This window comes from Lichenostomus cassidix, chromosome 29, assembly GCF_008360975.1.
Source record: "Lichenostomus cassidix isolate B80296 chromosome 29, HeHo_3.0, whole genome shotgun sequence".
NCBI lineage: Eukaryota > Metazoa > Chordata > Aves > Passeriformes > Meliphagidae > Lichenostomus > Lichenostomus cassidix.
The window spans coordinates 948,806-962,540 of record NC_139509.1 but is presented as its reverse complement, the minus strand read 5'-3'; the positions used below and the strand labels follow the sequence as shown (position 1 = coordinate 962,540).

The following is a 13,735-nucleotide window of genomic DNA, read 5'->3' as shown; positions in this document are numbered from 1 at the left end:
CACCTTGATGACACGAGAGGGAGTCGGTGACACCCCGGCTGTGACTCGGGGGGCAATATTGGGGACACGTGGGTGACAAGGAGGGCATTTGGGACACCTCGGTGTGGCCGTTTGGGGACACCTGGGGACACCTGGGTGGCACGGGAGAGGGTTGGGGACACCTGGGTGACAGTGGAGGGGGTTGGGGACACCTGGAGGCGTTGGGGACACCTGGGTGACACAGGAGGGGGTTGGGGACATCTCAGTGTGGCCTTTTGGGGACACCTGGAGGCGTTGGGGACACCTGGGTGACAAGGAGGGCATTGGGGACACCTCGGTGTCGCCGTCTGGGGACACTCCCTGCGTCACGTGGCGGTGTCACTGGGGTCACTCGGGGGTCACTCTGGTGACACCGCAGCGGGGTTTGGTGACCCGCTAGGGGGCGCCCTTGTGCCGCCGCAGCCCCGCGAGGGAGGGGGAGGGGAAAGGGGCGGGGCTTGGTGAGACCTCCTTGAGCCCATCCCCCCCCGTGGTGTCCCCAGTGTCCCCAGGGGGGTTGGTGACACCGGGGGGGTCAGGAGGGGTGGGGGAGGGGCAGTTTTGGGGGCTCGGGAAGGGGTGGGGGAGGGGCAGTTTTGGGGGTAGGGGTGGGGGCAGTTGGGGAGTAGGGACAGGTGGGGAGGGGGCAGTTTTGGGGGTCAGGAGGGTGGGGGAGGGCAATTTGTGGGGTGGGGAGGGGCAGTTTTGGGGGTCAGGAGGGTGGGGAGGGGTGTTTGGGGGTGGGGGAGGGCGGTTTGAGGGGTGGGGAGGGGCAGTTTGGGGGTCAGGAGGGTGGGAGAGGGGCAGTTTGAGGGTGGGGGAGGGGCAGTTTGGGGGTGGGGAGGAGTGGGGGAGGGGCAGTTTGGGGGTCAAGGGGTGGGGGAGGGGCGGGTTTTGGGGTTCAGGAGGGTGGGGGAGGGGCAGTTCTGGGGGGTGGGGGAGGGGCAGTTGGGGGGGGGGGGGTTTGTTCTCCCGCCGCAAGGCACGACGGGAAACTCCGCGCGCAGACAAAGGACCGAGCCACGCCCCTCCCCCCGCGCGCGGGGCATGCCGGGAAGGGGCTCGCGAAGGGGGCGTGGCTTAGGGCTCAGGGGGCGTGGCCTGCGGAGCGGCGGAAGCGGCGCGCGCTCAGGTGGGCTCGCGGCGGCGGCGGTGACGTCACGGGGGAGCCGTGTGACGTCACGGCGGGCTGTGGGGGCGTTTGGGGGTCCGAGGGGACAAGGCTGGGGCAAGGGGACACCTCGGAAGGGACATTTGGGGAGGTCTGGGGACACCTGGGGGCTCGGAAGGGACATTTAGGGGATTTGGGGACACTGGAGGGGCTCGGAAGGGACACTGGAGGGGACCTGGGGACACCTGGGGGCTCGGAAGGGACACTGGAGGGGACCTGGGGACACCGTGTCACCCTCGGCCTGACCCCACTGACCCCCTGCGGCTCCCGTGTCCCCTCCGCCATCCCCGCGGGGACTCCTCTGTCCCCGAGCCCTGAATCCGCTTTGTCCGGCTCCGTGTCCCCGTGTCCCCTCTGTCCAGCCCCGTGTCCCCTCTGTCCCCCAGCCCCGTGTCCCCACGGTCACCACGTCCCCGTGTCCCCTTTATCCATCCCCATGTCCCCTCTCTCCAGCCGTGTCCCCGCTGTCACCACGTCCCCAGGTCCCCTCTGTCCAGCCCCGTGTCCCCTCTGTCCCCAGCCCCGTGTCCCCAGCCCTGTGTCCCCTCTGTCCAGTCCCGTGTCCCCTCTGTCCACCAGCCTCGTGTCCCCTTTATCCAGCCCCGTGTCCCCAGGGTCACCACGTCCCCAGGTCCCCTCTGTCCATCCCCGTGTCCCCTCTGTCCCCAGCCCTGTGTCCCCTCTGTCCATCCCCGTGTCCCCTCTGCCCCAGCCCCGTGTCACCCGTCCCCGCGTCCCCTCTGTCCCCAGCCCCGTGTCCCGTCTCTCCAGCCGTGTCCCCTGTGTCCCCAGCCCCGTGTCACCCGTCCCCATGTCCCCTCTGTCCCCAGCCCCGTGTCACCCGTCCCCGTGTCCCCTCTGTCCCCAGCCCCGTGTCACCCGTCCCCGTGTCCCCTCTGTCCCCAGCCCCGTGTCCCCACGGCCACCGTGTCCCCTCTGTCCCCAGCCCCGTGTCACCCGTCCCCATGTCCCCTCTGTCCCCAGCCCCGTGTCCCCTTTATCCATCCCCATGTCCCTCTGTCCCCAGCCCCGTGTCACCCGTCCCGTGTCCCCTCTGTCCCCAGCCCCGTGTCCCCATCCATCCCCATGTCCCTCTGTCCCCAGCCCGTGTCACCCGTCCCGTGTCCCCTCTGTCCCCAGCCCCGTGTCCCCTCTCTCCAGCCGTGTCCCCTCTGTCCCCAGCCCCGTGTCACCCGTCCCCGTGTCCCCTCTGTCCCCAGCCCCGTGTCACCCGTCCCCGTCCCCAGGCGATGGGGGATGGAGCAGCCCGGGCGGGCAGCAGGGCGGCAGCGGCAGCAGGAGGCTGAGGATGGAGACGGAGCGAGGGACGATAACGATGAGGAAGCAGCCAGGGCCGAGGCTGACGATGATGAAGATGATGATGATGATGAGGAGGACGAGGAAGGCACGGCGGCGCGGTTCCTGGCCCTGGAGCGCGCTCTGAGCGCGCAGCTGGCCGCGCTGCCGCCGCCCGGGCCGCCGGTGTCGCTGGTGTACGCTCCGCTCGAGTACGCGTGGGAACCTCACCGCCGCTTCGTGCGCCGCTACTGCCGCGGGCCCAAGGCCGTGCTCTTCCTCGGCATGAACCCCGGACCGTTCGGCATGGCCCAGACCGGGGTCAGCACCGACGGGGACACGGGGAACCGGGAGAGGGGCTGGGGGGCATGGGGGCACCGGGGGGCACCAGGGTCAGCGCCAACGGGCACCGGGGAGAGGGGCTGGGGGCCATGGGGCACCGGGAGAGGGGCTGGGGGGCACGGGGGCACCGGGGCAATGGGAGAGGGCTGGGGGCACGAGGCACCTGGGGACTCAGGGGGCACCGGGAGGGCTGGGGGCCATGGGGGACACCAGGGGGCAATGGGAGAGGGGCTGGGGGCACCGGGAAGAGGGGCTGGGGCACGGGGGCCCAGGAGAGGGGCTGGGGCGCTCGGTTCGTCCCAGGGGGCACCGGGGGGCACCGGGGAGAGGGGCTGGGGGCGCTGAGTTCATCCCGGGGGCACCGGGGGGCACGGGGGAGAGGGGCTGGGGGTCTCCGAGAGACAGCGGAGTCAGCGCCGCCGGGCACCGGGGAGAGGGGCTGGGGGCACTCGGTCCATTCCGGGGGGCACTGGGGGGCACCGGGGAGAGGGGCTGGGGGCGCTCAGTTCGTCCCAGGAGGAGCCAGAGAACAGGAACTGTGGTTTGGGGGGGGCTTTGGGGGCCCCAGTCCATCCTGTGGGGTGTCAGATGAGGGAAACTGAGGCACAGGGTGTCCGGGGGTCCCAGGCTATCCTGTGGGGTCTCGGAGAAGGGAAACTGAGGCACGGGGGAGAGGGGCTGGGGGTGCTCGGTTCATCCCGGGGAGAGCCAGAGGGGAGGAGCTGAGGTTTGGGGGGGTTTTGGGGGATTTTGGGGTGTCCAGGGGATCCCAGTCCATCCTGGGTGGTCTCGGAGAAGGGAAACTGAGGCACAGGGGATGTCCAGGGGGTCCCAGTCTATCCTGTGGGGTGTCAGATGAGGGAAACTGAGGCATGGCGGGAGTCCAGGGGGTCCCAGCCCATCCTGCGGGGTCTTGGAGGTGGGAAACTGAGGCACAGGGAGAGGGGCTGGCGGCGCTCGGTCCGTCCCGGGGGGAGCCAGAGGAGAGGAAATGAGGTTTGGGGGGATTTTGGGGGATATTGGGGGTGTCCAGGGGGTCCCTGTGGGGTCTTGAAGAAGGGAAACTGAGGCACAGGGGGTGTCCAGGGGCTCCCAGTTCGTCCTGTGGGGTGTCAGATGAGGGAAACTGAGGCACAGGGGGTCCAAGCCCATGCTGAGGGGTCCCAGGGAAGGGAAACTGAGGCACGGGGGGGATTTTGGGATTGTCCAGGGGGTCCCAGCCCATCCTGTGGAGTCTCGGAGAAGGGAAACTGAGGCACAGGGGGTATCCAGGGGGTCCCAGTTCGTCCTGTGGGGTCCCGGCGCAGGGAAACTGAGGCACAGGGGGTCCCAGTCCATCCCGCGGGGTCCCAGAGCAGGGAAACTGAGGCACGGGGGGGTCTCACAGCAGGGAAACTGAGGCACGGCGGGTGTCACCCCCTCTAACCCCCCCTGTCCCCCCCGCAGGTCCCGTTCGGCGAGGCGTGGCACGTGCGGGAGTGGCTGCGGGTGGGGGGCGCGGTGCGGAAACCCCCCCGGGAACACCCCAAGCGGCCCGTGCTGGGGCTGCGCTGCCCCCGCGCCGAGGTGAGCGGCGCTCGCTTCTGGGGGCTCATCCGGCAGCTCTGCCCCGACCCCCGAGCCTTCTTCCGCCACTGCTTCGTGCACAACCTCTGCCCCCTCCTCTTCCTCGCCGCCAGCGGCCGCAACGTCCCCCCGCCCGAGCTGCGGGCTAGCGAGCGCGACAGGCTGCTCGCCCCGTGCGGAGAGGCGCTGGCCGCCGCCGTGGTGGCGCTGCGGGTGCGGCTGGTGGTGGCCCTGGGCAAGGTGGCGGAGCTGCGCGCTCGCCGGGCGCTGGCGGCGGCGGGGCTGGGCGTTGCGGTTGCGGTGTTACCGCATCCTTCGCCCCGCAATCCCCGCGCGAACCGCGGCTGGGAGGGAGAGGCGAGGGAGAGGCTGCGGGAGATGGGGGTGCTGAGGCTGCTGGGGGCGCACGGCGAGGGGGACGGGGGGGGGATGGACCAGTTTGGCCAGTTGGGAGCTGGGAGGGAGGGTGGGAATGGGGGGCTGGACCAGTTTGACCAGTTGGGAACCGGGGGGAAGGACGGGGATGGAGCCGTGCCCCAGTTAGGGACTGGGAGGAAGAGGGGTGGTGGGGGTCTGGACCAGTTAGGGACTGGGGGGAAGGATGGAGATTTGGCTCTGGACCAGTCTGACCAGTTAGGGACTGGGAGGGAGAAGGGTGGTGGGGTTCTGTCCCAGTTTGACCAGTTAGGAACTGGGTGGAAGGACGGGAATGGGGCTCTGTCCCAGTTGGGGACTGGGAGGAAGAAGGGTGGTGGGGGGCTGGAGCAGTTTGACCGGTTAGGGACTCGGGGGAAGGAGGGGAATGGGGCTCTGTCCCAGTTTGACCAGTTGGGAACTGGGAGTGAGGAGGGTGGTGGGGTTCTCTCCCAGTTAGGGACTGGGAGGAAGGGTGGGAATGTGGCTCTGTCCCAGTTTGGCCAGTTGGAAACTGGGGGGAAGGAGGGTGGTGGGGTCCTGTCCCGGTTAGGGACTGGGAGGAAGAGGGGTGGTGGGGTTCTGTCCCAGTTTGACCAGTTGGGAACTGGGGAGAGGGAGGGTCGTGGGGGTCTGGACCAGTTAGGGACTGGGAGGAAAAGTGGGAATGTGGCTCTGTCCCAGTTTGACCAGTTGGAAACTGGGGGAAAGGAGGGCGGTGGGGTTCTGGACCAGTTTGACCAGTTGGGAACTGGGGGGAGGGAGGTCGGAGGGGTCCTGTCCCAGTTTGACCAGTTAGGGACTCGGAGGAAGGAGGGTGGTGGGGCTCTGTCCCAGTTTGACCAGTTGGGGACTGGGAGGAAGGTGGACGGTGGGGGTCTGTCCCAGTTAGGGACTGGGGGGAAGAGGGGTGGTGGGGTTCTGGACCAGTTTGACCAGTTAGGGACTGGGGGAAAGAAGGTTAGTGGGGCTCCGTCCCAGTTAGGGACTGGGAGGAAAGAGGGTGGTGGGGGTCTGTCCCAGTTTGACCAGTTGGGAACTGGGAGAAAGGAGGGTGGTGGGGCTCTGTCCCAGTTTGACCAGTTAGGAACTGGGGGGAGGGAGGTTGAAGGGGTCCTACCTCAGTTAGGGACTGGGGAGAAGGACGGGGATGGAGCCCTGCCTCAGTTTCCCCAGTCAGAAATGGGGGGACAGGAAACTGATGGGGCCCTGCCTCAGTTTCCCCACTCAGGAACGGGGGGACAGAGGCTTGATGGGTTCCTGCCCCAGTCTGACCAGTTGGGGACTGGGAAAAAGGATGGCGATGGGCCCTGCCTCAGTTTCCCCGCTCAGTAGCAGGGCATTGATGGGGCCGTGCCTCAGTTTCCCCACCCAGAAAAGGATTTTGGGCATCACTACAAGGCAGAGGGTGGATCCCTGCCTCAGTTTCCCCACTCAGGAACTGGGGGACAGCAGGTTGAGGGGTCTGTGCCTCAGTTTCCCCAGCTGGGAACAGGAGGACAGGAGGCTCAGCCCTCCCTGCCTCAGTTTCCCCACTCGGGAACAGGGGGTTTGGGGCTCCTTTAGGGGGCGGGGATGGATCCTGCCTCAGTTTCCCCGCTCGGGAATAGAGGTTTTAGGGGGCGGGGATGGATCCTGCCTCAGTTTCCCTACTCGGGAGACGATTTAGGGTCCCTTTAGGGGGCGGGGATGGGTCCTGCCTCAGTTTCCCCAGCTGGGAATGGCGGGTCAGGAGGCTCAGCCCTCCCTGCCTCAGTTTCCCCACTCGGGAGAGGTTTAGGGTTCCTTTAAGGTGCGAGGATAGGTCCTGCCTCAGTTTCCCCAGCTAGGAACGGGGTTTGGGGTTCCTTTAGGGGTCGGGGATGGATCCTGCCTCAGTTTCCCCACTCAGGAACTGGGGAACAGCAGGTTGAGGGGTCTCTGCCTCAGTTTCCCCACTCGGGAACAGGGGGTTTGGGGTTCTTTAGGGGTCGGGGATGGGTCCTGCCTCAGTTTCCCCGCTCAGGAACCAGAGAGCAGCAGGTTGAGGGGTCTGTGCCTCAGTTTCCCCAGCTGGGAACAGGAGGACAGGAGGCTCAGCCCTCCCTGCCTCAGTTTCCCCACTCGGGAACAGGGGGTTTGGGGCTCCTGTAGGGGGCGGGGATGGGTCCTGCCTCAGTTTCCCCAGCTAGGAACGGGGTTTGGGGTTCCTTTAGGGCACGGGGGTGGATCCTGCCTCAGTTTCCCCACTCGGGAGACGATTTAGGGTCGCTTTAAGGGGCGGGGATGGGTCCTGCCTCAGTTTCCCCACTCAGGAACCAGAGAGCAGCAGGTTGAGGGGTCTGTGCCTCAGTTTCCCCACTCGGGAACAGGGGGTTTGGGGCTCCTCTAGGGGGCGGGGATGGACCCTGCCTCAGTTTCCCTACTCTGGAGACGATTTAGGGTTCTTTTAGGGGGCGGGGATGGATCGTGCCTCAGATTCCCCGCTCAGGAACAGAGGTTTTAGGGTGCGGAGGTGGATCCTGCCTCAGTTTCCCCGCTCTGGAGGGGATTTAGGGTTCTTTTAGGGGGTGGGGATGGACCCTGCCTCAGTTTCCCCGCTCGGGAGACGATTTAGGGTCGCTTTAAGGGTCGGGGATGGATCGTGCCTCAGTTTCCCCAGCTGGGAACGGCGGGTCAGGAGGCTCAGGTCTCCCTGCCTCAGTTTCCCCGCTCGGGATGGTGCTTAGGGACCCCCGGGGGGGGTGGGGGATGGGGATGGGGATGGGGATGGGGATGGGGGTGGGGGGATGGGGATGGGGATGGGGGTGGGGGTGGGGATGGGGGTGGGGTGGGGATGGGGATGGGGATGGGGATGGGGATGGGGATGGGGATGGGGGTGGGGGGTGGGGGATGGGATCCATCGCTGCCTCGCGGGCTTTGCTGTGGAATTGTGGAATAAAAGCAGAAATTGGTAAAAATCCAAGGAAAGAGGAATTTCCTTCCTTCCTTCCTTCTTCCTTCTCTCCTTGGCGGTGGCGCTGGGATGGACTGGGATGGACTGGGATGAACTGGGAGTCACTGGGCTGGACTGGGCTGTACTGGGATGAACTGGAATGAACTGGCCGGACGGTCCCGGGCTGTACTGGGATGCACTAGGCTGTACTGGGATGAACTGGGCCGGGCGGTGCCAGGCTGTACTGGGCTGAACTGGGATGAACTGGGAGTCACTGGGATGTACTGGGATGAACTAGGATGAGCTGACCGGACGGTCCCGGGCTGTACTGGGAGTCACTGGGCTGTACTGGGCTGTACTGGGATGAACTGGGATGAACTGGATGGACTGTGCTGGGAGTCATTGGGCCGAACTGGGATGAACTGGGCTGTACTGGCCGGACGGTCCCAGGCTGTACTGGGAGCCACCGGGCCGGGCGGTCCCGGGCTGTACTGGGATGAACTGGGAGTCACTGGGATGAACTGGGCCGGGCGATACCGGGCTGTACTGGGAGTCACTGGTCTGTACTGGGTGGCACCGGGATGCACTGGGCTGGGCTGGCAGTGCCGGTCCGACTCGGCCCGGCTCAGCTCGGCTCAGCTCGGCTCGGCTCGGCTCGGCCCGGTTCGGCTCGGTTCAGTTCGGTTCGGCTCTGCCCGGCTCGGCTCGGTTGGGTTCTGTTCGGCTCGACTCGGCTCGGCTCGGCCCGGCTCGGTTCCGTTCGGTTCCGTTCGGCTCGGCTCGGCTCGGCTCGGCTCTGCGCTCAGCAGCCGCTAGGGAGAGGCAGAGAGCTGCGGGAAAGAGCTTCATTTGGGGCCAAAAATCCCAAAAAATCAGGAATTCCTGCCGGATTAACCCCTTCATTCCCAGGCTTACCCCCTTCCCCTCCCCCCCTCCTTTCCCAGCCCCATTTTGGGCCAAAAATCCCAAAAATCGGGAATTCCTGCCGGATTAACCCCTTCCTTCCCAGGGTTACCCCCTTCCCCTCCCCCTCTCCCTTCCCAGCCCCATTTTGGGCCAAAAAATCGGGAATTCCTGCCGGATTAACCCCTTCTTTCCCAGGCTTACCCCTTTCCCCTTCCCAACCCCATTTTGGGGCAAAAAAACCCAAAAAAATCAGGAATTCCTGGAGGATTAACCCCTTCCTTCCCAGGCTTACCCCTTTCCCCTCCCCTCTCCCTTCCCAACCCCATTTTGGGGCCAAAAAACCCCAAAAAATTCGGGAATTCCTGCCCGATTAACCCTTCCCTTCCCAGGATTACCCCCTTCCCTTCCCAGCCCCATTTTGGGGCAGAAAATCCCAAAAAATCGGGAATTCCTTTCGGATTAACCCCTTCCTTCCCAGGCTTACCCCCTTTTCCCCTCCCCCCCGCCCTTCCCAGCCCCATTTTGGGGCAGAAAATCCAAAAAAAATCAGGAATTCCTTTCGGATTAACCCCTTCCCTTCCCAGGCTTACCCCTTTCCCCTTCCCAGTTCTATTTTGGGGCCAAAAAAACCCCAAAAAATTCAGGAATTCCTGCCGGATTAACCCCTTCCTTCCCAGGCTTCCCCCTTTTCCCTCCCCCCTCCCTTCCCAGCCTCATTTTGGGGCCAAAAAACCCCAAAAAATCAGGAATTCCTGGAGGATTAACCCCTTCCTTCCCAGATTTACCCCCTTTCCCCTCCCCCCTCCCTTCCCAGCCCCATTTTGGGGCAGAAAATCCAAAAAAAATCAGGAATTCCTTCCGGATCAATCCCCCCCTCCCTTCCCAGCCTCATTTTGGGGCCAAAAAAACCCCAAAAAATTCAGGATTTCCTTCCGGATCCAACCCTCCATTCCCAACCCCATTTTGGGGCCAAAAAATCCCAAAAAAAATTCGGGATTTCCTTCCGGATTAACCCTTCCCTCCCCAGCCTTCCCTCGGCCTTTTCCCCGCCGCGCTGATTTCTCGTCGCCTTTCGATTTCTCCCCTTCATGGGATAATAATTAATCTTTATGAGATCCTTTTCTTTTTTTTTTTATGGCTTTTTTTTTTTTAATCCCCTTTTTCCCGACGTTCAGCTGCTCCGGCAGAGATTTCCCTCGCCGAGGTGGGGAAAGGAGGAATTTGGGAATAAATAAATCGTAAACGGATCGTAAATCAAGTGATAAAATAGCGAAAGAAACACCAAAAAAAAATTCCTTCTGGAGGAACAAGTCGCGGCTGGAAATGGGAAATAATGAAGTGTGGAGTGAGGAGGGAGGAGGTAATAAAAATGATGGGATTTCCCTTTTTTTTTAACCTTTTTTATTCGGGTTTGGTTTGTTTTATTTGGTTTGGTTTTGGTTTGGTTTTGGTTTTTTGTTTTGTTTTGGTTTTTTATTTTGTTTTGTTTTCGTTTTTGTTGTTTTGTTTTATTGTTTATTGTTTTATTTTTTCATGGTTTGATTTTGTTTTATATATTTTTTGTTGTTTTATTTTACTTGAATTTTTATTGTTTTATTTTATTTGGATTTTTCTTTTTTTCTTTTATTTTATATTTTTATTATTTTATTTTATTTTATTATTTTATTTTAATTTTATTATTTTATTTTATTTTATATTATTTTATATTATTTTATTATTTTATTTTATTTTATTTTATTTTATTTATTTTATTTTATTTTTAAATTTTATTTATTTTATTTTATTTTTATTATTTTATTTCATTTTATTCTATTTTATTTTAATTTACGAGGGTCGCTCCCTATTACCAGAGCGGGTGAGGAGGATTGAGGAAGAATTCCCAGGGGGCTGAAAAAGCCAAAAATTCCTTCCAAAGAGGCTCAGAAAAGCCAAAAATTCTCCCCTAAGAGGCTGAAAAAACCAAAAATTCCTCCCAAAGGAGTCGAAAAATCAAAAACTCTCCCCAAAGAGGCTGAAAGAGACATAAAATTCCTCCCTAAGGGGCTGGAAAAGCCAAAAAATTCCTTCCAAAAAGGTCAGAAAAGCCAAAAAATTCCTTCCAAAAAGGTCAGAAAAGCCAAAAATTCCTCCCGGGTGGCGCCGGGGGCGGTGCGGGGGGACAGGGACAGGAACGGGACAGGAAAGGGACAGGAACGGGACAGGAACGGGACAGGATAAGGACAGGATAAGGACAGGAACGGGACAGGAACGGGACAGGAACGGGACAGGAACGGGACAGGATAAGGACAGGAACGGGACAGGAACGGGACAGGAACGGGACAGGAACGGGACAGGAACGGGACAGGAACGGGACAGGAACGGGACAGGATAAGGACAGGAACGGGACAGGAACGGGACAGGAACGGGACAGGATAAGGACAGGAACGGGACAGGAACGGGACAGGAACGGGACAGGATAAGGACAGGAACGGGACAGGATAAGGACAGGATAAGGACAGGATAAGGACAGGATAAGGACAGGAACGGGACAGGAATGGGACAGGAAGGGGCGCGAGAGGTAAGCGAAGTTTTCCTCCCATTTCTGCTTTCCTCCCTCTTTTTTTTTTTTTCCGGAAAATTCCTTTTTTTCCCCCATTTTTCCCCCATTTTTTTCCCATTTTTTCCCCTTTTTCTCCCTTTTTCACGTTTTTTTTCCCCTTTTTCCTTTTTTTTCACGTTTTTTTCCCCCACTTTTCCCCCCTTTTTCCATTTTCCCCCATTTTTTCCCATTTTCCCCCATTTTCCCTTTTTTCCCCTTTTTTTCCCCATTTTCCTCCCTTTTTCCCATTTTTCCCCTTTTCCCCTTTTTTCCTCCTTTTCCCCCTTTCTTTCCCCCTTTTCCCATTTTCCTTCCCTTCTTTTCCCTTTTCCCTTTTCCCCCTTTTTCCCCTTTTTCCCCTTTTTCCCTTTTCCCTTTCCCCTTTCCCCTTTTCCCCTTTCCCCTTTTCTCCTTTCCTTTCCTTCCTTTTCCCTTTTCCCCTTTTTCCCCTTTTTCCTCTTTTTCCCCTTTTTCCCCTTTTCCCCATTTTTCCCCTTTCCTTATTTTCCACCTTTTCCCCTTTTCCCCTTTCTTTCCCCCTTTTCCATTTTTCCATTTTTCCCCTTTTTTCCCCTTTTCCCCCTTTTTTTCCCTTTTCCCCCACTTTTCCCCCACTTTTCCACCACTTTCTCCCCATTTTTTCCCATTTTCCCATTTTTTCCCATTTTTCCCTTTTTCCCATTTTACCCATTCCCCCCACTTTTCCACCCTTTTTCCCATTTTTCCCCACTTTTCCCATTTCTTTCCCAAGAAAACACCTTAAAATTTCCCCTTTATTCCCCCTTTCCCCCCATTTTTTCCCCAGGAAAACACACATCCCTTTTTTCCCAATTTTCCACTTTTTTCCCCAGAAAAAAATGGGAAAAAAAAAAAGTGGAGAAAAAAGTGGAGAAAAAAATGGGAAAAAATGGGAAAAAAGCGGGAAAAAATGGGAAAAAAGTGGGAAAAATGGGAAAAAAGTGGGAAAAATGGGAATTTTGGGAGTTCCTCCTCCTTCCGGGGGTCTCGGGATGATTCGCTCTGATTCCTTCCGGATGGAAAAAGGTCCTGGAAGGGGAAAAAAGGGTTAATCCGGCTGGTTTTTGGGATGGGAAAGGGCGGGAGGAGGAATTTTGGTTTTTCCCTGTGGGTTTTCAGCTGGAGCAGCGCCTGGATCAGCTGGGCGGGGAAAGGGAGAGGAAAAAACCCAAAAAACCCAAAAAAACCCCCCAAAAAACCCCAAAAAACCCCAAAATCGGCGGTTTGTCACCCCCAGGGCTCCCAGGATTCCCCAAATTCCCCCAAAAATTGGCAGTTGAGCCCCAAAAATACAATTTGGGGAGAGAACAGACATTCCCCCAAAGCCGGCTGGAAACCCCAAATGACAGTGCTGGAATGAGAAACCCCAAATGACAAACTTTCGGATTGCAAACCCCAAATTCCAGCCCTGAAATCCAAATTTCAATCCCTCAAATCATAGCTGAAAACCCCAAATTCCTAACCCCAAAATCCCCCAAATCGCAGCCACAAACCCCAAATTACAAACCCCAAATTCCAGCCCTAAAATCCCAAATCACAACTGAAAACCCCAAATTCCAAACCCCAAATTCCAGCCCCAAACTCCCAATTCCAATCCCCCAATCCCAAATCACAGCTGAAAAATCCCACATTCCAAACCCCAAATCCCAATTCCAAACCCCAAATCACAGCTGAAAACCCCAAATCCCAAATCCCAAACCCCAAATTCCAGCCTCAAAATCCCCCAAACCCCAAATTCCAGCTCTAAAATCCCAATTCCAATCCCCCAAATCGCAGCCACAAACTCCCAATTCCAAACCCCAAACTCCAGCCCTAAAATCCCCCAAATCTCAGCTGAAAACCCCAAATTACAAACCCCAAACCCCAAATTCCAGCCCCAAAATCCCCCAAATCACACCTGAAACCCCAATTACCAGCCTCAAATTCCAGGCCTAAAATCCCCCAAATCTCAGCCACAAACCCCAAATCACAACCCTCAACTCCCAGCCCTAAAATCCCAATTCCAATCCCTCAAATGGCAGCCGAAAACCCCAAATTATAAACCCCAAATTCCAGCCCCAAAATCCCAATTCTAATCCTCCAAATCACAGCTGAAAACCCCGAATTACAAACCCCAAATCCCAAATTACAAACCCCAAATTCCAGCCCTGAAATCCCAATTCCAATCCCCCAAATCACAGCTGAAAACCCCAAATTACAAACCCCAAATTCCAGCCCCAAAATCCCCCAAATCACACCTGAAACCCCAATTACCAGCCTCAAATTCCAGCCCTAAAATCCCCCAAATCACAGCTGCAAATCCCAAATTACAAACCTCAAATCCCAAATTACAAACCCCAAATTCCAGCCCTGAAATCCAAATTTCAATCCCCCAAATCACAGCCGCAAACCCCAAATTACAAACCCCAAATCCCAACACTAAAATCCCCCAAATCACAGCTGAAACCCCCAAATCACAAACCCCAAATCCCAAATTACAAACCAGCAATACGTAACGTGTACTTCGTTCCAG

The 13,735-nt window shown here is 58.4% G+C and overlaps 1 protein-coding gene and 1 long non-coding RNA gene across 2 annotated transcripts in view; one reads left to right on the top strand and one right to left on the bottom strand.

Moving 5' to 3' along the window:
* Nucleotides 1-961: 961 nt before the first annotated feature.
* LOC146425777 (uncharacterized) overlaps nt 962-13,735 on the top strand; it is a 58,981-nt gene continuing 46,207 nt past the window's right edge. Inside the window, exons 1-4 of the mRNA XM_085041080.1 lie at nt 962-1,150; nt 2,437-2,806; nt 4,274-4,932; nt 5,854-5,973. Coding sequence (XP_084897206.1) covers nt 2,447-2,806; nt 4,274-4,932; nt 5,854-5,973 — 1,139 coding nt within the window. The 5' untranslated portion in view covers nt 962-1,150; nt 2,437-2,446. The remainder of the gene's footprint in view (nt 1,151-2,436; nt 2,807-4,273; nt 4,933-5,853; nt 5,974-13,735) is intronic.
* On the bottom strand, nt 6,155-6,856 carry LOC146425780 (uncharacterized). The gene is made up of 3 exons (XR_014846386.1): nt 6,746-6,856; nt 6,461-6,521; nt 6,155-6,292 (listed from the first exon to the last, which is right to left on the bottom strand). It is a non-coding gene; the product is annotated as an uncharacterized LOC146425780 (long non-coding RNA).